The sequence below is a fragment of the Eretmochelys imbricata genome, chromosome 3 (assembly GCF_965152235.1).
Source record: "Eretmochelys imbricata isolate rEreImb1 chromosome 3, rEreImb1.hap1, whole genome shotgun sequence".
Lineage (NCBI taxonomy): Eukaryota > Metazoa > Chordata > Testudines > Cheloniidae > Eretmochelys > Eretmochelys imbricata.
The window spans coordinates 6,773,655-6,796,933 of NC_135574.1; the positions used below are offsets into that span (position 1 = coordinate 6,773,655).

The 23,279-nt window shown below is 47.9% G+C and overlaps 1 protein-coding gene across 8 annotated transcripts in view; it reads right to left on the bottom strand.

Annotated features, from left to right (window-relative positions):
• Positions 1-4,412: 4,412 nt before the first annotated feature.
• NCOA1 (nuclear receptor coactivator 1) overlaps positions 4,413-23,279 on the bottom strand; it is a 348,679-nt gene continuing 329,812 nt past the window's right edge. For 5 of the 8 annotated variants that reach the window (XM_077812334.1, XM_077812328.1, XM_077812332.1 and 2 more), the window contains 5 exons: positions 21,689-22,088; positions 20,201-20,375; positions 11,450-11,633; positions 7,656-7,745; positions 4,413-5,742 (listed from right to left, as the gene is read on the bottom strand). In XM_077812334.1, coding sequence (XP_077668460.1) covers positions 5,572-5,742; positions 7,656-7,745; positions 11,450-11,633; positions 20,201-20,375; positions 21,689-22,088 — 1,020 coding nt within the window. In that variant the 3' untranslated portion in view covers positions 4,413-5,571. Of the gene's footprint in view, positions 5,743-5,834; positions 5,892-7,655; positions 7,746-11,449; positions 11,634-20,200; positions 20,376-21,688; positions 22,089-23,279 lie in introns of all 8 variants that reach the window. The other 3 variants (XM_077812336.1, XM_077812335.1, XM_077812333.1) reach the window with 3 other exon arrangements.

A 23,279-nucleotide genomic window follows, 5' to 3' on the forward strand; every position in this document is an offset into this window, starting at 1 on the left:
ACAGTATCGTGCACATGCAGTGCCATGTTGCAGTCATGAAATGCCAAACAAAATGAAATATGTTTTTTAAAGATGGCTGATTGGCCAGGAAACGAGACTGCTCTGAACTGGGTAGGTTGGCACATATAACGGGTGTGGGCCCCTGTAGACACTGGTTTCTGGTTGCCTGCCACCTGTCTCCCGCTTTGGTCAGTAGCACAGCTGGGGCTGGAATGCAAGAATCCTGAACACCCCCCCCCCCACCCCAAACACACTAATCATTAGACTACGCTGCCTTCTGGGGCAGGTGTCCAACAGGACTGGAAAGAGACCAGTGCAGAGAGACAAGTCAGCAAGGAACTGCACTGTGTGTGCACACATCACCATGAGATGGTTATTTACAGCTGTGTTAAAAGATAAGCCCAGCCCCGCACTACTGGTATCTTATCTCAGATCCTTAAAACGGGCCTGGGCAAGGAACTGCTGCTCACAGCTGGTTTTAATTACCAAGTTCGCTTTTCCCATGCTGAGCTCCCATGGGTGTTTTGCACACAGGACACTGAACTCAGCGAGCAATGGGGTGCCCTACAGGAACTGTTCACACCTGAGTAGCTCAAGACAGAACTAGGAAAGGACATGAGCTGAATGGTATTTATATTTCTCACCCCCCTCCTACGACCCCACAGAACGCACTCCTACACTACAGCATAGGAATTGAGGCAGCGTTTGGAAATTCCTTTGGTCACTAGGCTTTGGCCATGCCAGAGGAAATGGAGGGCTGGGGAAAGCGCGCACTGATGTCACACATGCAGGTACCAGACACAGACCCTTCCAGACAGCAGTGGCAACTGACCACAGCATCTAAAAGGCATGAGTAGCTTTCATCTGGAGATTGAATGGGAAGCCCCTAATCCAGCCACCGTATCAGCTCCCACCTGACACCTGTTAATCAGGCAGAGCCACCAACGATCACGAACTTTTTGGGTACCCTCTTCTTTATCATCTGTGTCCACCCCCTCTTCTCCCATTGAGATCTTCCTTAGCCTTATGAAGCAGAAGGAGAAAGGGAAAAATCCTTCTCTAACCTCTCTGGCTTGTTGACTACTAAACCTAGGGCCAGGTTCTGGATTGGGACCCCAAGTTCCAGAAACATTGGGATTTTACCAGGCAACATGTTCTTGCTGGGATTTGAGTTGCCACTGGTCCAGACAGATGAGTTCTAGGTACAATAGCAGCAGCATATAGTAAGAGCAGAGATAAGAGGACTAGCACTGTACTAATAGCCATCGTAGATTGACGATAATCATCATCATTCCTTCTATAGCACTTTCCATCCAGGGCCTGCAAATCTCCAGCCTGACAAGTGTAGCTTCACAACATCCTGGGGAAAGAGGTAGCACATCAACACTCCTGCAGATCCCTCGAGACCCATTTCTGCCACATTGCCCACAGATCAGCCAGTTGAGGTACACATTTGGGAGTGGTGGTCTTTATTCTGCCTGCATTTTTTTATCCATCTCCCCCACCCTCACGGATGTGGCTTGGTTTCTTAGATTGTGAGCTTATTGGGGGCAGGGAGCTGTGTATTGACAGCACCTAGCACGTGGTGGGTGGTACTGCAATGCACAGAATACATTTACCTTAATAGATGGGGAAATTGAGGCCGAGAGATTAAGGTCCACATTTTCAAAAAGTGGCCTTTAATTTTGGGTGTGTCTGTTTTTTAGGAGCCCCATTTTAGACACCCAGGGTTGGATGTTCAGAGGCGCTCAGCACTCAAAACACCAACGCAGGTCATTAAGCACTGCAGGCCCACTGGAATCCCGCCCTAGCAGCCCCACAATCCAGGCTCTCAGCATTCGAGGCTGCTTTTGACAATTTGGGCCTAGGTGATTTCACATTCATAGATTCTAAGGCCAGAAGGGACCATCAGATCATCTAGTCTGACCTCCTGGATAGCACCGGCCATTACATTTCACCCAGTTACCCCTGCACTGAATTTAGTAACTTCCGCTTGGCTAAAGCAAATCTTCCCGTCAGGTAGCCAGTCTTGATTTGAAGAGAATCCACCACATTCCTTGGTAGTTTGTTCCAATGACTAATCCCCTTCACTGGTACAAATTTGCGCCTTTTGTTTAATTTGAATTGGTCTGGCTTCAGCTTCCAGCCATCAGTTCTTGTGTTACCTTTCTCCACTAGATTAAAGAGCTGTTTCTCCTAGGAAGTTAGTCAGATACTGTAATCCACCAAGGCTGCATAGGAAACCTGCAGCAGAGCCAGGAACCCAGGCCTGTGCCTTTAACTACAAGGCCATCCTTCCTCAGTGTTAGGTGAAGCTGCATTTGGAAATTCTTAGGTGCTCAGCCATCAGACTGCTTCACCCCTCTAGAAGGGAGTCCTAATTTGCACTTGGCATTCTACCCATCTGGGCTCTGTAACTTCAGTTCAAACTAAAATCCATTCAGCTCCACTGACGCATGGAAATTGTAGGGACTTCTTTGGTTCCTTGAGCTGAAAACTTGGCAAGATCTCTAGTGCTAGATGAAGCTTGGAGGCTAAGCAGGGAAAAGGCCCTGTGGAGAACTAAAAAGGCTAGTCTTCTGCCTTCATCGCTGAGGCTAGGGAGGCTGTGGAAGTGGTTTTGATGGTTAGGCAAGGAAGGGCTAGAAATCCCAGAGGTATTCCACATGCAGTGGGGATAAGGCTAGTGTCTCTATCTAATACCAACTTTAGGCTCCACAGGGGAGTTCAGAAATTGACCCTTGGTCTAATGTTCTGGGTTGGGCTAACAAAGAATCCTACCAGGCTCTTAGCTGGGATTCCTTGGTCTTCACACAGAACATGACCCAAACTTTACCCCATGAGCTTTTGACAGGACTCAGACATGTGGCTTTTTGCATAGTTGCCTGAATACCTTCTGCAGTTCTGGACAGGGCAGCCCCTGTTTGAGGACTGGCGAGCATTCTGTATGGACGGCCTTGCACTAGAAGCACCGTTCTTGTCCTGCAGCTGTGCCTCTTTAGGTTTCCTGTAAAACCAGGAGCAGTACAGGAAGTGGAGGGTAGGGCATGAATAAGGAGGCATGGGAAATCCTTGGTTTAAGGAGCTGACAGGGCAGCAGCCATGTATATACTGAGACAGGGTTCCCATTGAAGAACTTCTTGGCTCTGCCCAGAGAGGACAGTGTACGTGTGGCACCAGGCATCTGAATGGCACTGGCTCTGTACTGTGGTGTCTCTCTTAGCTGCCCCACATTCTAAAGCTTGCCCCAGTGATTGAATGTAGGGGAATAGATCCAAAGGGAATTCACTTCTGTCAGCTCTTCCCCCTGCACAGTCTGAGGCTCGTACTTATTTCAGCAGGGTGCCTCTGTCTTGTAATGTGCCATGTACTGTTGTAGCATGAATACATACGCTGCAGTCCCTGGTGAGGTAGGGAACTAGCATCCCAATAAGGCTCACACCACCTGGACACAGTGAATACTGTGAGTGTTGGACTGGCTCTCTCATCAGATCCATGATTTCGATATACCTCTCCTGGCACAAAGCAACTCCTCCTACGAGAGTGTGGTATCATATCACCTGAGTCCAGATGGCCAGAGCCCCTATAGTTTGGAAGACTTCTAGCGTCCTGGATGGAGCTGCCATTTCTGCTCCAGATTTCATTAGCCAGTCTCCTACACGGGCTATCACAGATCCCTTCTTGTCTGAGGGTGCCTTTGTTCATCACACTCAGCTTGGGGGAGCTGCAAGGTGTCGATATTAGGATGACTATTGGTGCACAGAACCGGACATGCAGTTCCCCATCTGTGATTGGAAAAAATCCTGCATGGGGAGGGGATATGGAGGTTTGGATCTCAAGTCAAATGTGGTGAAGAAATCTCCTTGAACAGCTTCTGGCTGTGGTCACAGGGAATTGAGTGTATTTCCTCGGGGAGTGACACTAATGGCTGGGGCATTCCTGGTCTGTATTGAAAGTTCTGGTCTTTCCCCCTCTGGGAGAAGAGGGACACATTCTCTAACTGGCTTAGACCCCTTTGGGCTCAAGCTGAGAGCTTCGCAGACTTGCCTTCGGTTCACATCGCCCATTTTACTGGTGACTGCCTGAGTGGCAGGGCAGGAGCAGGAACCCTTCTTCTCTCTAGTGGTGGCAACTACAACACCCCCTGTGGGCTTTTGGTAGAGCCAAGCCTCCCACTGGAGCTGGACCAGGCTGTTCTGTGGGGCAGAATGAACTAGTCCTTCGGAGCTTAGAGGGCCAATTTCCAGAAGTGCTGAGCGCTCCTGCAGCTCCTATGGACTAGTGGGAGCAATGAATGCTCAGTACCTCTGAAAACTAGACCTGCCCCATCCACCTCCAACCGCAAGAGAAGGAAAATCCACATAATAGCACATTCATAGCACAGTCATCAGAAAGCAGTACAACGTTAGCTGTCATCTCGATTTCTTTGTTTTTATCTCTTGCAAATTCAGTCAACAAAGCTATACATTTTCCACACACCAGCATAATTTTAGAAAAAGGGAAAAAAATAATAAATCAAATAAAAAGCGGTGATATTAAGAGCGATCGCAGCTAAAGGAAGAAAACAAATTTACACAAGAGATCAGAGCTATGTACAGTGACAGGTTTGAGGGGGAAAAAAATAAGCTATCTCCCATCAGAGAGTTGAATTTTCATTATTTTTATTATTATTTTAAATAGTTTAAGCTACCTCAGCTGTTAAGCACAATCAAAGCAGAAAAAACCAACTGCTTAATTTTATTTAATATTTAATCAGAAAATTTTTATCTACAATTGACAGAACCCTCCCCCCTCCTCCCCATCCTTCCCCCTAAAAATTATTGCAGCTTTTCCCCCCAAACTGTTCTTTTTTTTTTTGTCTTTTTATTATTGTTTTCCCCCGATGTAATATACACATTGTGGCCTCTCTCGCTAGGAGGCTTTAAACACCAGCATAAAACATGGGGAAAATGGTGGGTCAAAATACTCTCTGTTTTTCTTTAAAACTGACAAACTCACGATTGCTAGAAAAAGCTGATTGTACGCACAAGCGGACTGGGGCAGAAGGGAGAAAAGGTGTTTGGGTTTTTTAAGCATGAATAAAAACAGCCTTTCTGATAGAAGTCTGGTGTCAATTCCCCACCTTCCCACTGGGCTGAGACACGAATCAGTGACAGATCCAGCTGAAACTGAGATGATCGTCCTCCTTCCGAAGCAGTCTCTTTCAACTCGCTTCTTCCTCCATCCCCTTCCCCACTTCCCCGAGAAACCTTCGTCTGGAGTAAGATGCCAGCAACTGATTACAAAAATAAGAATCATCTGTAATTTTGGCTCAAGAAACCGACTGTCCTGCCTTGTCGCTTTGCCAACATCCAACGCCTTTTACAAAAACAAACAAACAAACAAAAACCACCCGAAGGACAAAAAGAAAATAACAACCCCAAAACAAAAAAAACTTTTGCTCCAAACACTACGAGCTGAAGAATGGCTGCAGTTTGAGATATCAAAAATCTCAGAAAAATATATAATATATATATATTTATATATCTCTGTATGTCTTATTATTTAAATTTCACATTCCTTTAAAAGCAGTTATTCAGTCAGTAGCTGCTGAAGGAGGCTCTTCTGCTGGGCCTGAGGGGTCTGAGGACCTGTCGTGCTTTTCTGCGAGCCCACTGGACCAGGCTGGTTCAGGTAAGGGTCTCCGCCTACCAGATTCACTGTACACTGCACGTCAGCAAACACCTGAACCTGTTGTACCTGCTGGGACACAAAAGACAAGAGAGATTTTTAGAGGGAAAAAGGAACAGGCCCCTTGGCTTATGGACTGGGTACTACGTGAAGTGGAAACTCACTAGAGAATTCCTCTAGTCTGTAGTCACCACAGAGAAGAACTCTTCTGTCTTCTTTTCCTATAAAAAGAAAACTACTGCACTCATTTGGATCAGAGCTCTGAAAGATTCACATGTTTTTAATTAAAAAAAAAAAAATTAAAATTGGCATTCCCATGTCTCCAGCTGCCGGCCAGCCATCACTCTGTGCTGAGAGCCACCTTGTCCGTGACACCTGCTCTGAGGGGAGCACAGTATTAAAGGCTGGAAACCAATCTCTCTCCTGTTTTAATACTGCTGAACCCCTTCAATTGCAGCGAAATAGACCAGAGGCACAAGGTAGAATGCTTATGCTATGCTGCTGAATAGGGTACACCATGGCATCCCACTCGCTGCAAGGGAATATCAAAGGGACAATACCAAGGTAGAGTTAGGTCTAAAATTGAAGTGTCACAGAACCTAAAGGTAGGACACATTTTCCTTCTTTATTTATTCCAGTAAAAATAGGATTTGTTTTGTTTGAGTGTTAACATTTCCCTACAGTCTTTGCAAATCAAACACTGCAGTATCCTGCTAATGCATAAGAACCACAAAGTGAAACGGACCAGGAAATTAAAAGTGTGAAATTGATGAGTTGATTTTCATTGTCCAAACTGAGCAAAATGAAAAAATAAAAACCAAGCAGCATCGGTGGTGACAGGTACAATTGATTTGTAATACTTAATAGGTTATTAATAACACACAAGGAGGCACATCACTTTTATTTTGTTTTAAGTATGTCTTTACTACCCATTTTGAACACGGTAACCAGCCCAGGGGCAAAAATCTACTCACCCACCCTCTTTAAGGATAATGCTACTGAGAAGTGTATACTGTTTGATGCTCTTTTATAAGCCCATCAAAAGCCCAAAATTCCTTGCCCTAGGCAAGCACAGGACTGAACACAAGAGCGGCACAGGAGGTGCAGTTAGAGTTCACCAGCAAATGGGGGAACAAAGAGAACTTCATATTGAAGCAGAACATGTCATCTCTAAACAGACTGGTAGAATGCTGGCTCCTTCCAGACTGCTGGCCAGGTGCATGCTCTGGCTGAAACTGGCCAGAGTGCAAGGCAGAGTGGCAATACTTGGCCCAAGATACTCAAAAGTTGCTAGTTATTTTGGGTTTTCAACTTGAGACACCTTAAAAGGGCCTGATTTGCAGAAAGTGCTGAGCCCCTTTCTCTGAACAGAATGAGTGGGTCAACTGCAATCGAGCTCAGACAACTCCCAACGCGGCACTAAGTGCACACTGGTATATTATGAAGGGGCTCATGATCAGCGCATTGGGTCATGGAGACGAGGATTCTGACTGCCAATGTTCCCATTAACATCGTTCTACGAGCAAGCCCTGCCCTTCAAAAGCAGAAACGTCTCTCGTTTGTCATTGTACCTGGGGCCAGCCTCGGAGCCGATAAGGATTTTAGCGACTCCCATCTCTCCGATGTCCAATTACTTTTCTAGCTCAGCTCACTGCGCTCCCCACACTACTGGGGACACTTACCCTTCCTGCCAGAGCAACGAGCTTTGATCCATGCCGGCTTAAATCAGAGTAGGAGAATAAAGCAAGATTTCTGAGGCAGGTCGTTGTCATCGAATGCAGATTCCAGCTCTACACTACACAGAAAATAGAAGACCCTACTGGGCTGAGCCCTGCAATTTATTCTCTGCCACTACAGAAACCATCCCGGAAGCCAAAGCCGCTGATACAAGTGCAAGAAGTTTACAGTTACGGAGGTGACCAACCCACAGGCCAAACATCTCTTTGTACCTCAGATGGGTCTGTGCTTAGCAGTTTCTTACTGACCTGCGCCCCGTCTGCTTCTGTTTTCAAACGGTCAGTGGAGGAAAGCTGGTTGCAGTAAAGGCCAGTGGGTCTCAGTGCTGGGTCATTTACCTGTCAAAGCAAGGTCAAGGCTCAGTGATGGTTCACCTGCTTTTCAGAGGATTCTCTATCCTCTCCCCAGTGCCCCATCCTCCAGTGTCAACTCTGCAGAAAGTGAGGGATCCCAGGAGAGCTACAGCATCGGGTTGTGTATGTGGTGCCTACATGCTGGCATGCTCTACGTGACACGCTGGCGTGGCCTCAGGGAAGCAGCTGAGTGGGACACTGTTGGACTAAGCCTGTTTATTACAGCGTTCTCTTGCTTTTCCTCACAAAAGGCGAACAACAGAACTTCTGAGCCAAGGAGAGATTTAGAAATGCTGGGCTCCTTTTCCCCAGCACTTCCCCCCTGACCTTTTCCCACCACCTCCCCCCACGCTACAGCATCTGCCATTTTAACCTTCTAGGGGTGCAGGAAGCACAGTTCATTCTGCTCTCCCAGCTTTAAGCATGCTGTGGATACAGTGGTGAGAGAAGCATGGATCCCAGGGCAGGGCTGCAGACCTGGTTCTGGTGCTGGCCGAGTGTGAGCAGCACTCCTGACTCTGCAGGCAGTGTTGGGAGCAGCTCACTCCCTGCTGCAAGTTTCCATTTAGTGTTTTAATTAGAGCAATACAACCAAGCGGCTGGCTGGGACCCCCTGAGCTCCTTCCATCAAGCCCAGCCTCTCAGAGCCCCAGCTGTACGAGATGGCTCACTCCATTTGCTGAAGCAGAATGAAGCCATGGAGGGGCTGTAATCCTTGTTTGCTTCACTGACCACACTCTGGACTAAGATTATCCAAGTGAGTTCCCTCGGAGGAGAGCTCCCTTGTGCCCCCCACTTGGGCTGCCGGTGGTTCCCTACAGCATCATCTCTCCGAGGAGCGTGAAGCTCCAGTGAACGGACCAGAGGGGCAGAACAAATGGCTCAGCCTTCACATTGCTTCCAGACTGAAGCGTCAGATGACACCAGGGACTAATCCTGTGTTAGCCAGGACATGATGACCTAAATCTGGCCTCTGAAGCAGGGCCTGAGTCAGTGTGTCTTCAAACCAGTCTCCCTCAGTTCCCAGCTCGCTCTACAGCAAATGCACAATGAGGGCTGGTTTCCAAACCGTTTACTGCAGCCATAACGAGCAGTTCAGAAAGCCCCCGTGACTGAATCCCTTCAGAACAGGCTGGGAGAGGTCAGCTGTTGGAGGCATGGCTCAGAGAAGCTTTAAGTGCAGACAGACAAACGCTCACAGATGAAACTAATTAAAAGGGATGCTGCCAAGAGCAATATAGCACAGATCCCTCTCGTCACGCAACGGATCCCAAAGGTGCTTTACCACATTCTTGAGTCACAAACCCAAACAGCTAGAGCCCCATCTGGACCTGAAAGATCTCAGGTCTGGCCTTGGAAACAGAGAGAGAATCTCCCTCAGACTGAGTGGTTACTAAAGGGGCCTACTACTCGCCACAAAGAAACATTGGACAAGACTGTACTTGGCCCTTGGTGCAGGCATGAGGGCACGGGCAAGCAGCTTCCCTTGCCACTTGCACGCCCCCACCACAACAGTAGTGTGGGTGGGGATTGCTCACTCCTTGGTCCTCCATCAAGCAAGTTACTGGGAAAGACCTGGGGAGGAGGTGGAGCCACTACTCTGCACGGGCGAAGCCTCAGCTGGAGTACAGCGTCCACTTCTGGGTACCACTCTTTAAGAAAGATGTGGACCAACTGCAGTGAATCCAGAGGAGAGCAATACAAATGATCAAAGGTTTAGAAAACCTGGCCTATGAGGAAAGGTTACAAAAACGGGGCCTGTTTAGTCTTGAGAAAAGAAACCTGAGGAGGGGACATGATCACAGTCTTCACACACATGAACGGCTGTTATAAAGAGGACGGGAATCAACTGTTCTCCATGGCCACTGAAGGCAGGACAAGAAGTAATGGGCTTAATCTGCAGCAAGGGATATTTAGATCAGATATTAGGAAAAGCTTTCTAATGCTAAGGGGAGTTAAGCTCTGGAATGGGCTTCCAAGGGAGGTTGTGGAATCCCCATCATTGGAGGTTTTTAAGAACAGATGGGACGAACACTTGTCAGGGATGGTATAGGGTTACTTGGTCTGGCCACAGTTCAGGGGGCTGGACTAGATGACTTCTTAAGGTCCCTTTCGACCCTATGTTTCTAGGATTCTAGAACGCCTCCCATCACTAGAGGAAGCAATCTCCACCATCCTTACAGATGATGCAAAGTGAGCAGCTGCATTCACCAAACATCCTGGAAGAGACTGTACCTCTGGAGGCAGAATAATCTCTCCCAGTGCTCTCTCAGGGCTGGAGTAGCTCCACACTGCCTCTTAGCAGGACCCAGTGCAAACTGCACCAACCAGCCCTCTGTGTGCACAGCTGAGCAGTGAATCAGCTTGTTCTCTGCCACCCTCACTACTCTGCACAGACACTGAAGGGATGGTTTCCTGAAATGAGTTCCTAGGGGCATGAGTGCTATAGCTAACTGCAGCCAGGAGACCTCTCTGACCATTTCGGAGTGTAACAACAGGCGATCCATATCTGCCTGGCTTCAAGGGGATGCATGTGCACATGTATCTATCTGTGTTCACTTTTATACCATCCTCTGTGACTGAAGGTTGTTGCAGAAGATGGCTGTAGAGGAAAAGGGTGTAATCAGGGGTCATGCTACTGACTTCAGTCCGAGAAGTGTCAGCTGGCCCTGGGACTGAATTTGATCCAAAGGTTCTAGAAAGAACGTTGCATTTCCATGGTACTGAACTGATTACTACACCAGTTACTTACCAGTTATTAACAGTGGGGATCCTGCTTTAGAAAAAGTTTTACAATGGGAGTTTTACCAATCCAGCCCCACCACCTGGTGACTTCCTGGGTGTGCCTAAATATGAACAAATCTGCCTCTGCCTCATCTTCCCATGAAATGTCAAGTTCTCCTTAATTAGCAGTAAGGAATCCTCAGTGCACACTCGGGCTACAGGAACCGTTAGCCGCTGGGAACTCTCAGTGCAGCCACCGTTATCTTTACAGAGTTGAATGCACACCCATCGGTTCCTGGTGAGCTGATGTAACTGTCTCATAATTTGACTAATCCGGTGCCTGTTGCACCAGGCTTCAAAACACAGCAAAGCTTACAGCTGTGGGTGCCAGTGAAGCGAGAGAGGCCTCTGCCTGCTTCCCTCCAGCCCTTTGCTCCACTGTCAAACACCTAACTGTACTACTGGAAATAGGTCCCTGCCTCTCAAGCACAGGAAGGAGATAACCTTAAGGTAAACATCCCAGAGAAAAGGGAGATCACCAGGGAGATTTTGTAAGTCTGCACAAAAGCACCAAATGACTCATGAGCCAGGATTTCCAGGCACCCAGCATGCTAGACAATAGGCGGCAGAGGTAGGGGTGTGCATGATGCAGAGTGGAGAGGAGTTAGAGCAGCAAGCATCTGGCATGCAAAAACCCTGGAACACAAAGCTTAAACGCAATAAATCCATTAGCTCCTTGGCTCAGGGAGTTCGGCAATTCCCAGGGAGAGCACCACAAAGTTAGTGTGGGATACATGTGCCTCACCAATGGAGAAAGCTACAGAAACAAATTCACCTAACAAGGGCAGAGACCTGTTAAGAGAAACCCCCACCCCCAGTGAAACTGGCTGATGGTCAGTGGAGCGGCGTCATCGCTGTTCGTGCTCCTGGGAGTGCCTGGTGAACGAGAACGCTGCAGCACTGACCTGCTCAGAGCACATGGAGTTCATCCCGGGCATTTGCAGTGAGCTCATCTGCATTTGTCCAGTCATTGGATTCATGTTCTGGACGTTTGTGTTTCCTCCGGCCATGGACACGGTGATGCTCATGTTGTTGTACATTCCCTGCTGCGCAGGTGTGGGCTGGTTCTGCCCAGCTTGGCTGAATACACTGTTAACCCAGACAAAAAAATAAAGAGGGATTACACAGAATCAGGAGTTCAGAGAGGCCAGGGCTCTGTTTCCAGTTGTAACATAGAGAGTGAGAGATCGACCCAGGGAGTGTTCTCTAGAGGAATGGGACTCCTAGCACACAGATATGGGACTAAACCCCCCCATCTCTACATAGGTGCCAGATGCCAGGAGAATTGTCGGTTGCTAGATGCTCACAGGTGCAATAACCTACACCTCCAGCAACAGGCATCCTTGCAGAAGTGGAACCACAGAGATGTCTGTAACAGAGAAGGAAGGGGAGGGTGTGTGTAGGGGAAATGGATCTGGAATGATAAAGGCTGTTTTAAAAAGAGCTGATGCAATGTTTGCAGCTGACAGATCTCTGTGGCTTATTTTCCCCTGGGGAGGAATTTCATGACTTCCTGCTTCTATCTACTGAAGAAAATACCACCCTTCTGGAAATGTCCTACAGAATTTAACATAGAATGACCCTTTCCCCAAGAATGTTTAAACCAACCTACAGAATTCTGTAGCAGGGATAACATTAAACTCCATCAGCTGCTTTAAAAGTTCTCTAGAGAGGATCTCATTCTCTTAAGAGCAGTGTCTATAAAATCTCACTTAGTTTCTAAAGAACCTCATTGCTTTCTTCCTTTTAAATCCCACAAGTAAAAGGGCCAAATTCTGCTCTCAGAGGTGTGATGAAGTCACTGGGAGTTGCAAGTACTTTCCTGCAAATGGAACCCTAAAAATACAGCTGTACATTTACAAAAGTCCAAATGGAAAGCATCATGGTGTGATGATTTGAAAGCTCGGTCTGGGCGACTTATGAATTCTGGTTGATATGGGTGGAGTTATCACAAAATTGCTGCATCATGGAAAGCCTAGGTCTGTGGGTCCACTCACTGTGGCTTACAAGGCTGGATGCCTGTCTCTGCCAGAACAGGGACACTAGGCAATAGGTTAAGGGCTATCAGCACCTGAATAGGTCTTACCTGGAGAGAAAAAAAGAGTAACTGCATCCTAGGGGAAAGCACCTCTCTCCACTTTCCCTCTGCCAGGGTTGGCATTTGGAACAGCAGAAAATCCCCAAATGCTAAACAAAGACACCACAGACAGTGGGTGGGCCAGGGGAAGACCCACAGAGAGACACTTAGGATGTTTGGGAGGCGGCTGGGCAGCCAAGGTCAGAGAAGACTCCACGTTTCAGCCCATAAACCATGCACTGGAACAGAAGGATGCTGGTTGGCCCCTGGCCCCAGCCCAAAGAATGCACTGGAGTAGTGAGGAAACTGAGGCAGGAAAATACATGTAGGATATATTATTTTGTACAGATCTGTGTATTTCCTGGGTTACTAAGTAAAGAGCAAAAATGCTGTAAAACTCTGGGCACAGTGTCTGTGTGTTCTAAGCTACATGTGCCACATGACCCCTTGAAGAGATAAACCAAAAGGCTCACACCTTTGGTGAGATTTTTGGGAGAGAGTGTGCTTAAGCTACTGGGATATCTTGGGGGTCAGTGCTTGACCTGTGGGCCCAAGAAAGATGGGCTGGGCTGGAGCTCCCTTTCCTTGAAGGGATAACAGAGAGTTGATGCCCAGGAAATGTGCCAGAGACGCCAAGAGAAGAAACAGGCCTGCAGCCTGCTGAGATCCAGGGAAGCTTAAAACACGTGAAGGGGTCAGTGTTTGGATCCCCTCACAACACTCTGGTGGGCCACCAGCAGGGAGGGTCCAACCAGACCTGTGTCTGGTAATCCATGGACATTAGTAACCTTTGTAAGTATCATATAGGATACAAGAAAAACACTTCAGCCAATCACCAGCCAGAAAAATCTAACATCCTCCTTTCACCAAGGATGGTGATGCTGTCAAAAGGTGTCCAATCGCATCACCCCTCATCCCCAAAGAGCCCGACTCATGGTCTCGCTGCCTATGCTCCAGCCCAGTGTGGCCCAGATTCAGCTAAGTTCTCAATGTCATTGACTTTGATGAAATGGAAGCACCCGCTTAAGGGCTCTAGGGAATCGAAGAGCCCCCTCTCCTCATTCAACTGCCTCCTTAATGCTGCTGCTAACACTAAGTGGCTGGAGAGCAGCAGTTCCCGGACTTGTTACTAAGGCGCCCCGCCAGCCACATTTTGTCTTTTTCGTTGTTGTTGTTTTTTGAGACCCACCATTAGATACATATACCCTTCCCCCTGGCATCACCCAGAATGGGCTGGAGAGCGAGCCCGCCCTGCATTCACCTCGCAGCAGCAGCTCCTGTCCCGTGGGGCTGGGCCTCGTTCCCAACTCTGGGTGTTGCAACGGGGTCACAACAGCACTCAGGTTTGGCCTGCCTGCCCCTTGGTCATGGCCAAACCTGAGTGGCACTGCAATCCCATGCACCAGGTCACACCAGCACTCACTTGGATTTGTCCCGGAGGAGTGACCAGGCCAAACCTAAGTGGCATTGTGACCATGTGTGCCACATCGTAATGTTTGGAGTAGGGAGCCAGGCCCAACCCTGCAGGACAGGAGCTGCTGCTGGCGGGTGAGTGTGGGGCAGGCTCACTCTCCAGCCCTGCCCAGAAACCTCTCCTCCACACTGGGGCGGGAGAAGTCTATAGTTGCCTAGGGCCCTGCGACCCACTGGTGGGTCAGGACTGACCATTTGAGAAACAGGTCTATATAGCATTTACGCACACAGCTCATGGAAAATCTGTCAGCAATGACCCCTACAGAAAGGGGGGAAGGAAACAGCATGATGCTTGGGCTGGACCTTCATCCAGAGCATCATGGACCTGATCCAAAGCCCATCCAAGTCAGTGGGAGACTTTCCATTGACTTCAGTGCGTGTTAGATTAGATTGTGTCTTCCTACCTCCCCAGACAGCTGTATAGTCTGTGGAAGACCCAAGAGGCAGCTCAGCTCTTGCAAGAGGAGAGAGACTACAATAATAAAATGCCCTGCTCTGGTTGCTAACAGCCATAATCTGTATTGCTTTGCAGCACTCCAACAAACAGCCTCTGAGACTGATTAAATGCCCAAGTGCGGCTGAGCACCGTAATCAATCTGGGCAGCCGTTTATTGCTTCATATATAACAAAGAGATTGAGATTATCCCCTAATTGGAGCAACTGCACTGGAGCCATTCTGCACTGTATCAGCCTGAAACCAAATCAATGAAGCGATTCTTCTGGCTTGGTCAAATTACTGAGCAAATGAAACGAGAAGACAGGCTTGTTTGGAATTCATGGTGGAGAACACAAAAACCATCCGTGACCTTCTAGTTCCATGGACTCCCAGGGTACATCTGGGTTCCGTCTGCCAACTCACTCCAGCCTCTTACCAAAAACACACTTCTCACCCAACACCCACAAAAATCAGCCAACATGTAGAACTGTCAACCATTGTCCCTCCAGATCTTTTTCTGACAGATTAAAGAGCCCTTTCGCATCAGGCACTTCTTGGGGCGGTACCGTATTTACAGACTGGGATTAAGCTGCCTCTTCTCTTCCTCTTCAACCAGCTAAATGGATCGAGCTCCTTTAGTCTCTCACTGCAAGGCAAGTTTTCCAGCCTTCGAATCATTTGTATGGCTCTTCTCTGAGCTCTCTTCAATTTCCCAACCTCCTTTTTAACGTAGACACACCAGAAGTGAATACAATGTTCCAGCAGAGATCTCCCCGGTTGCATCCCGAGGTAACATCCCCTCTCTAATCCTGCTCAGTATCCCTGTGAATTGTACCCCTTGATCCCACTCCCTCTCTACTGCTGGTCTTGTTGGGTCATGTCTGAGATTTAGAATGTTGCTCTCTGGAGCAGGGATCACATCTTCCAACGTCTTGTGCTGCTGTAAAATAATAAACAGCAGCAATATGAATTCTACGTTTGTAATAGGGTACTGGGCCTTGGGGTGCACAGGCCCATCCCACTACGGTTCTTGGGCCCTTTAAGAGCAGGGATTCTGGGAAATGCAATTCCACAGGGCACACTGAGAACCCAGAGGCCATATGGCCAGGGAACTATCTAAGGGATAGCCTGAGCTCCAGAGAAGGGAGATGAGGGCTGAAGGCTGCTAAGAGTGTTTTGAGTTGCCTGCTCTGTTTCAGAATAAAGTGAGCCCTAAAATAAAGGACATGAAGGGATTTGTTGGAGTTTGTATGTTCCCTGGAATGCATAAACAGGGCAAGATTGAGTAGGAGTAGCGAGGTTATTTTACCTCTGTACTTGGCCCTGGTGCAACTGCTGCTGGAATCCTGTGTCCTGTTCTGGTGCCCACAATTCAAGAAGGATGTTGATAAATTGGAGAGGGGTCAGAGAAGAGCCACGAGAATGATTAAAGGATTAGAAAATGTGCCTTATAGAGACAGACTCAAGGAGCTCAATCTATATGCTAATAAGCAAAGTTAAGAGGTGACTTGATTACAATCTATAAATATCTATATGGGGAGCAAATATTTAATAATAACAGGTTTCAGAGTAGCAGTCGTGTTAGTCTGTATTCGCAAAAAGAAAAGGAGTACTTGTGGCACCTTAGAGACTAACAAATTCATTTGAGCATAAGCTTTCGTGAGCTACAGCTCACTTCATCGGATGCATTCAGTGGAAAAAAAATGCATCCAACAAAGTGAGCTGTAGCTCACGAAAGCTTATGCTCAAATAAATTTGTTAGTCTCTAAGGTGCCACAAGTCCTCCTTTTATTTAATAATGGTTTCTTCAATTTAGCAGAGAAAGGTGTAACATAATCCAATGGCTGGAAGTTGAAGCTAGACAAATTCAGACGGCAAATAAGGCACAATTTTTTTAACAGTGAGTGTAATTAACCATTGGATCAATTTACCAAGAGTTGTAGTGACAATTTTTAAATCCATATGGGATGTTTTTCTAAAAGCTCTGCACTCGGAATTATTGTGGGGAAGTTCTCTGTCCTGTGGGATAAAGCGGGTCAGACCAGATGATCACAATGATTCCGGCCTTGGAATCTATGAATCCATGAATTTATTTTTAGTTTCACCATTGAAACCCATTTAGTTTCAACATTGTAACCCATTAACCACAAAAGCTAGTGTCTGAGCCACAGCCAACACGAAACACAGCAGTTTAAAAAACCCGAAGGATGGTTCATTCTGATGCTGAAATCTACCTGCTGGAGGATCCTGCTAGCAACCAAAAACCCCAGAGCAGGTGAGAATCCAGTAGGACACATCCTCCTTTCCATCCGTGTGATGGGGAGGGCTACTCCCAGCACTACATTCAGGGTTGAGTCCTGCATGGCCTTCAAGGAACATATAGCAAGAACAAGACACGTGGAAAAAGCCCTACCTGGTCTCTGCTATCTCAGTTCATCAGCTCTGAGCGGTGAACATAAGAATGACCATACTGGGTCAGACCAAAAGTCCATCTAGATCAGTATCCGGTCTTCTGACAGTGGCCAATGCCAGGTGCCCCAGAGGGAATGAACAGAACAGAGAATCATCAAGTGATCCATCTGTTGCCCATTCCCAGCTTCTGGCAAACAGAGGCTAGGGACACCATCCCTGCCGATCCTGGCTAAGAGCCATGGATGGACCTATCCTCCATGAACTCATCTGGTTCTTTTTTTAACCCTGTTATAGCCTTGGCCTTCACAACATCCTCTGGCAAGAAGTTCCACAGGTTGTGCATTGTGTGAAGAAATACTTCCTTTTGTTTGTTTTAAACCTGCTGCCTGTTAATTTCATGTGGTGACCCCGAGTTCTTGTGTAATGAGAAGTGTGAAGTGTCCAGTTTGTATGAGGTGCTGTCACTATCAAAGTCTTTGGTGGGGGAGGCAAGGTTGATGGGAGCCTGGGGCATTGTGTTTCCTGAAGGCAATGGAGGGAGATGGATGATACCTACCCCCCCAGCAACACCCCCACCATGAGTACTTAAGCTCTTTTATGTAACACAGAGCATCATCGAGCTGCAGTACAGGCATTAGCCGACCCTACTGCAGACTGTATGCAGGTCAGACCATACAAGACCTGTTGGTCCTCGCAGGTTTTTATGTTGCCTTCTCAATCTGAGTTTGTGTTATTCTAGACTCAGAACCATGACCAGCCAAAACCAAAACAGGCCATTTCGTAATTTACAGGCACTTCTAGGGGGCTTGCCACTGCAATATCTGAAGTGCATCAGGAAAATAGTACAGAGAAGGGAAAACCGCACATTTAAACACTGTAGTGAAACATGGTCATGTTCCCCATGTGTTTTATAGCAAGACCTCCTCTTGCCTGTGTGATCAGAGATAAACTTGTTATAACCATCTTTTAGCCTGGTTATCCACCCATGGTTCATGGAGGAATTTCTGTCCACATGGGCAAGAACACCACAATGCAGATGGGCCACAACCACACTTCCAAACTGTGTTTAGAAATGGTTATTTCTGTAGTGTAGATGGGGGAAAGAAGCTATGAGAAATACACCCTACACCAGGCACAAATACACTGATTCACGGACTACGTCTACCTGGGGATTTGCACAGTTCAGCAACTGGTGGCCAGTAGTCAGTACAACTAAAGTGCAGGTGAGCAAGCTAAGCCACGATTGGAGTTTAACTCTGTTTCAAGCAGGGAGAAGCAGAACTGGTGTGTATCCTGGCTTTCCCTGTCTACACTTGGGGTTTGCACTGGCACAGCTATGTCAACTGCTCCACCAATGGCTGAATGGCTAGAAGAGACACAGCCACAGAAAACAAATGTCCTGTTCAAACACCTGATTCTGTTACCCAGTGGCTGGCCACCTAGCCAGTCTAAAACATTCTGATCACATAAGGTGCCCAATGCCTTGCTAGCCAAGCATCATTAGTGCATAATGGCAAACCACTACTGGATTAAAAAATGTCCAATTCCAAGATGTAATAAAAACCAGGGAATATAAAAAGCCATTCAATGAGGAACAGACCTTGCTTTCTTCCTCAGAACTTCTAGGAATCCTAAAATACAGTTTAGAAGCACAGGGACTCTAGAAATTAGAAACACAGCTGACAACAAAGGCACTGCAGAGAAACCTAGTGGGACAAAGTTCAAACAGCCTTGAAGACAAAAATGACTCCCACAGAAACATGGGCAACTGCTTTGCAGACTAGAGCTCCCTTCCACGGCATGCACGGTACTGTGGGAGTCTTGGAAATATTGCCCCAGTTTATACTGTACCAAGCGTTTATCCAGTCTGATAAGTCTGGCTGAGGATAGGGCATGAAAAACAATGGTGACAAGAAAGGACAGTATTAAAGAAGTCCTAGCTGGACTATGGTGTTGCTCAGAAATGAAGTAAAGGCCTAGTCTGTAGAGTGCGAGGCACAGTGCGGTACTTCACTCTAATTCCCCTCCTGACAGTCTGAGCCATCCCTTTTCCTGTTCTGGAGACTGACACAACTTTCCATCCAAGGGCAAGTCAGAACAATGCTGCACGGAACAAAGCAGCCCTTGCACCAGAATTAGCACAGCTACTGTATGCTGGAGCTGTTAGTCCAGTGAAAGGGCAGCCCCTTCCAAAGGGATGTGGCCAAGTTGCAAAGTCAGTGCATACGCTAGCAGCTTTTCACCGGGGGAGATCTGCGGCCAAAGCCTTGCTAAGACAATAGGAATAGGAGCTGATGCTTTCTTACACTAGTCAACTTTTGTCATGGATTGGCCAATCTCTGCTCAAAGATGCCCAGCACCAAAGTAGTGGGCAGGACTGAGGTGTATTTGGCAGAGTTACTGCTAGCACAGTCCTTTGCTTTCATGAAGACTTAATTACATCATTTTTTAAATTAAAGCAAAAGAATTGCTCTGTGGGCTACTGGATGTGTGTGCTCATTTAGAAAACCAATTTGCTGTGGGCTTCTGGCAGTCTGACGATCCAAGGGCAAAATACAAACAAAGGAGTCTAAGGAGAAGCTCGTGGTGTGTAAATGCTGACTGAGATTAGCACTGGTCTCCATCTACTCTTGCAGGCCCCATCACTGTGGGAGGAGACAGCCTGTGTTAAGTATCTATAAAGCATCTATCACCATTGTGATACCACCATCATCTTGGTGGTATCTCCTCGACCTGTATCTCAGCACACCCAAGCACCAGCATGGATTACTCACTCAGAAACTGGAGAGAGCTCACTGCTTTTATAAGCAAGCCAATGATCTGGTTTTTTACAAGGTAATTATACAGTTAAAGTTCAGGGCTGGATGAATGTTCTACAGGGTACTCAATATGCTAACCCGCAGGGTGAGTGGTTAGGGGATGGGTTGGTGAATGACACTGGCTTAGTGCATGTGTGACCATGTCTCCCGCTAGTGTCTGGGCCCAGCGACCAGCGCAACCTACTACGAACTCACAGCTAAAGGAGCTCTGCTGTGGAAGAAGCCTGTGATTTTGGTGCTGAAGGTGCCAGGTTCGATCCCCTTGACGACTGTGATGTCAACATCCAGAGAGCCATGTTTTGTTACCCTTGGTCCCCTGCTTCCAGACCAGCTGGGGGCAGGAGCACAGACCTCAGCAGTTATTGCTCCTGGAGTAGGGAAGGCGGGATGATAGCCTACCATCTGCGTGTACATTACTCTGACCTTAGGTTAGACTTACTTATTATTCCCCATTGTTCCTTGCTGCCAAGTCTTCATGTCTGGGGACGGGTACCCAGGGGTCGATGGAGCTGGCTGGAGCATGGGGCTCTGCGAAGGAGGGATCTGCGGCGACACCAGAGGGCTGCTGGGGCTGAGCGATGGAGCGAATGCAGGCTCACTTTGCTGACCCATACCTGGGAACAACACACAGGCCGCTTCACTGCAAGCTGTGCAGACGACCACGCCATTACTTAATAAGCTTGTTCTTAATCCCTTGGGACCAGAGTCTGCCACCTTTGCTCACGCAGAGTATTACCTTACTCCTCCAGTGGTGTCTTGTGAGGATTTCCCCTTTTTTGCAGGTGCTGGAGTTAAATTTGAAGCTTCAGCCTGGACTTTTGATCTTAGGCCTCCCCCCTCCCCTTTCTTTTGGTTGCTATTTGTATTACCCGAATACAGCATTTTGTAGCCAAATGGTAGGGGGGAAACCCAGAAGTTGCTTGCTGTAAACAGAGGGTAGTATTCCAGAACACAACTGCCGGGAGAAGGAGCTGAAGTAACTGTACTGGAGAACAAGACAATGTGATTGTTGACTTGCAAGACTATTTTAGTTGGTTTCCAAAGCCATGATAGCTGTGGGGTAATTGTCTCTCTTGATTAATTATAGAAACCAGATCTCCCTTGCCAGATTCAAACTGAATTCTTTTTACATTATGGAAAAGTGCTGCTTAAGTGTAAAACCATGTGGAGCAGGTGCAGTACGAAGATGTCCATCTGCAGCCAATTCTGGACAAACTCACTGATTTAATCTGAGCCACCCACATAATCTGTACACAGGAAATAACCTCCATCTGCAGCCGATTTCCGATACCTCATCAGAGCATGCACAAGGGTTTGGCCTTTTTCAGACATTTAGCTTCTGAATGTAAATTTAAAGTAGTTTAATTAAAATGGCCACTCTGAATTTCTCTCTCTCTTTTTAAAAGGGAAATACAATTATTTACCTAAATGGTGTCAACTTCTAGAGATCTCTACTTTGTCTGAGGGGTACATTTGGAACACGGAGCCAGAAGAATGGGGTACCTTCCCAGAACTTGCAATAAGCGCGCTGAGATCCTCAAGTGAATGGCACTAATGAAATGCAAAGGCAGCGCGGTCTAGTGGACGCAGAGCTGGACTGGCAGTCAGAAGAACTGGGCTGCAAACCCAGCTTCGCTCTGTGCCTCAGTTTCCCCATGTATAAATTGGGCGTGATGATTCCTACCCACCTTTGTAAAGCTCTTGGAGATCAGCGAATGAAAAGCACTGTGTAATTCTGACCTGATCTGGATTTCCTCCACTTGGGGCTAAGGGGTACACATGGAAGTCATTACGTTGGCCATGCAGTATCTTTGTTTACTTGCATCGTTTGTTGCCCCCACTCATACCGCCACATACTTAAAGCATCACCTGATGAAGCAGACACTGAACGCAGACTCCACTTTAAGGGGCACAGCCGAAGACGTACCTGACCCAGAGTACTGGAAGATGTTCTGCTGCATGGGAGGGGTCATCCCGGCACCAAACTGCCCTCCAACGTTCCCCATCATCCCTCTGTTCACCAGGCTGTTGCGACTGGCCAGTGCTGCCTCAGGGTTCGATGCCAGCTGCGAAAAGGGGCTGGTGGAGGTGGGAGGGTTTCCTGGATTCGTACCGTAGTTGGGGGGATAGGGAAACTGCTGTGGGGGTGCCTGGGGGAGGCGAGCGGCCCCCATCTGCACTGGGAGTCCAGCTGAGGGAGGAAGGTTGTTCCCGAAGCTCTGCTGTCTCATCGATATGGCTCGCTGCTGCATTAGCTGCCTCTGCCGATGCTGCTGGCTGTACAGCTCTCGTTGGCGCTGGGCCAGCATCTGTGCATTCAGAGGTGGCTGCAGAGGAGGAGGTAGATGTGACCGTTATGATAACTCTGCCCCCTGTCAGGGTAATTGTACTGTACGGGGGATGGACAAATGACCTTTCTGGCTGCCTGTGGTGTCAATCATCATTTGCAAGGAAAGCTAAAAATCCCAAAGAGCAGTTGAGGAAGCTCTGTAAATCTGCCAGTTTGTGTAGATCAAAGGCAGAGCAGATTGGAAATATTAAAGAGCTGCCTCTGTACATGCTCATTCCTGTAACTGAATGGAAAATCTCGTATGCTCACCTCATAAAAGCTTGAAAGACTCTGGAGAGTTGGGATTCGGAACACATGTTCTCAGCCTGGCTATGAACAGGAAGCCTTTGCAAGGGGCTCCCCATCTGTGGGGGCAGCTACTGGCAAAAATTTCAGCTTTGTGTCATTTCATGCAGCTGCTAACGAGAAAAACGCCTGTCCAAAAACCACCATTTGTTGCTTCAGATCCCGCCCTGCTACCACAACCTTGCCTTTAACAACAGTTGTTGCTGGACTCTCTCAGCACAATCACTCACTTCATACTGCTCCCTGCACACTGAGCAGTCTGCCTCTTCCCGCCATCTTGATCTCCCCTCCAGATTCCCTTTCCTTGTGCCTACCCGCCCCCTAGCCACCTGTCCCTGCTTAGTTGGCACCGTAATCCTGTCTTGCTCGTATCACTATATAATCGTTACAAATGACATTTTAAAAGCCCGTGGTACTCAGGGGTGAAACTGGGGGAAGAAAGGTGGTGGCTCTCTTTCAAGCTCTGCCTACATGAGTCACCAGACTGGAGCACCCCTCACTGCAAAGTCTGTCAGCACCTGCAGAACTAGAACCTGGGACCATGGAGATTCTGGGCTCCCAAAGCTTCATCGCCACCAGGAGCTCAGGCCAGGTTTCTGTTGGGGGACCCTGTGAAGCTAGACACTGCAGGAAGGAGCACTCAGCGGACCCTGAGTGGGAGCCCTGCAGCTCACTGATTGGCCCACGCCAGTATATAAGCCAGGAAGCCATTACAGGGGCTGGCTGAGCAAGGACACAAACTGCCTGCTTGCTTCTGCGCTAGACCTCGCCTTACTGTGAACCTTACACTCTAGTTCCTGTCCCCAGTTCCGTCCCCGCTCCGCTGCTTGGCTCTTTTCTGTAACCTGATGCCTGACCCAGCTCGACCCCAACGCCACTACAC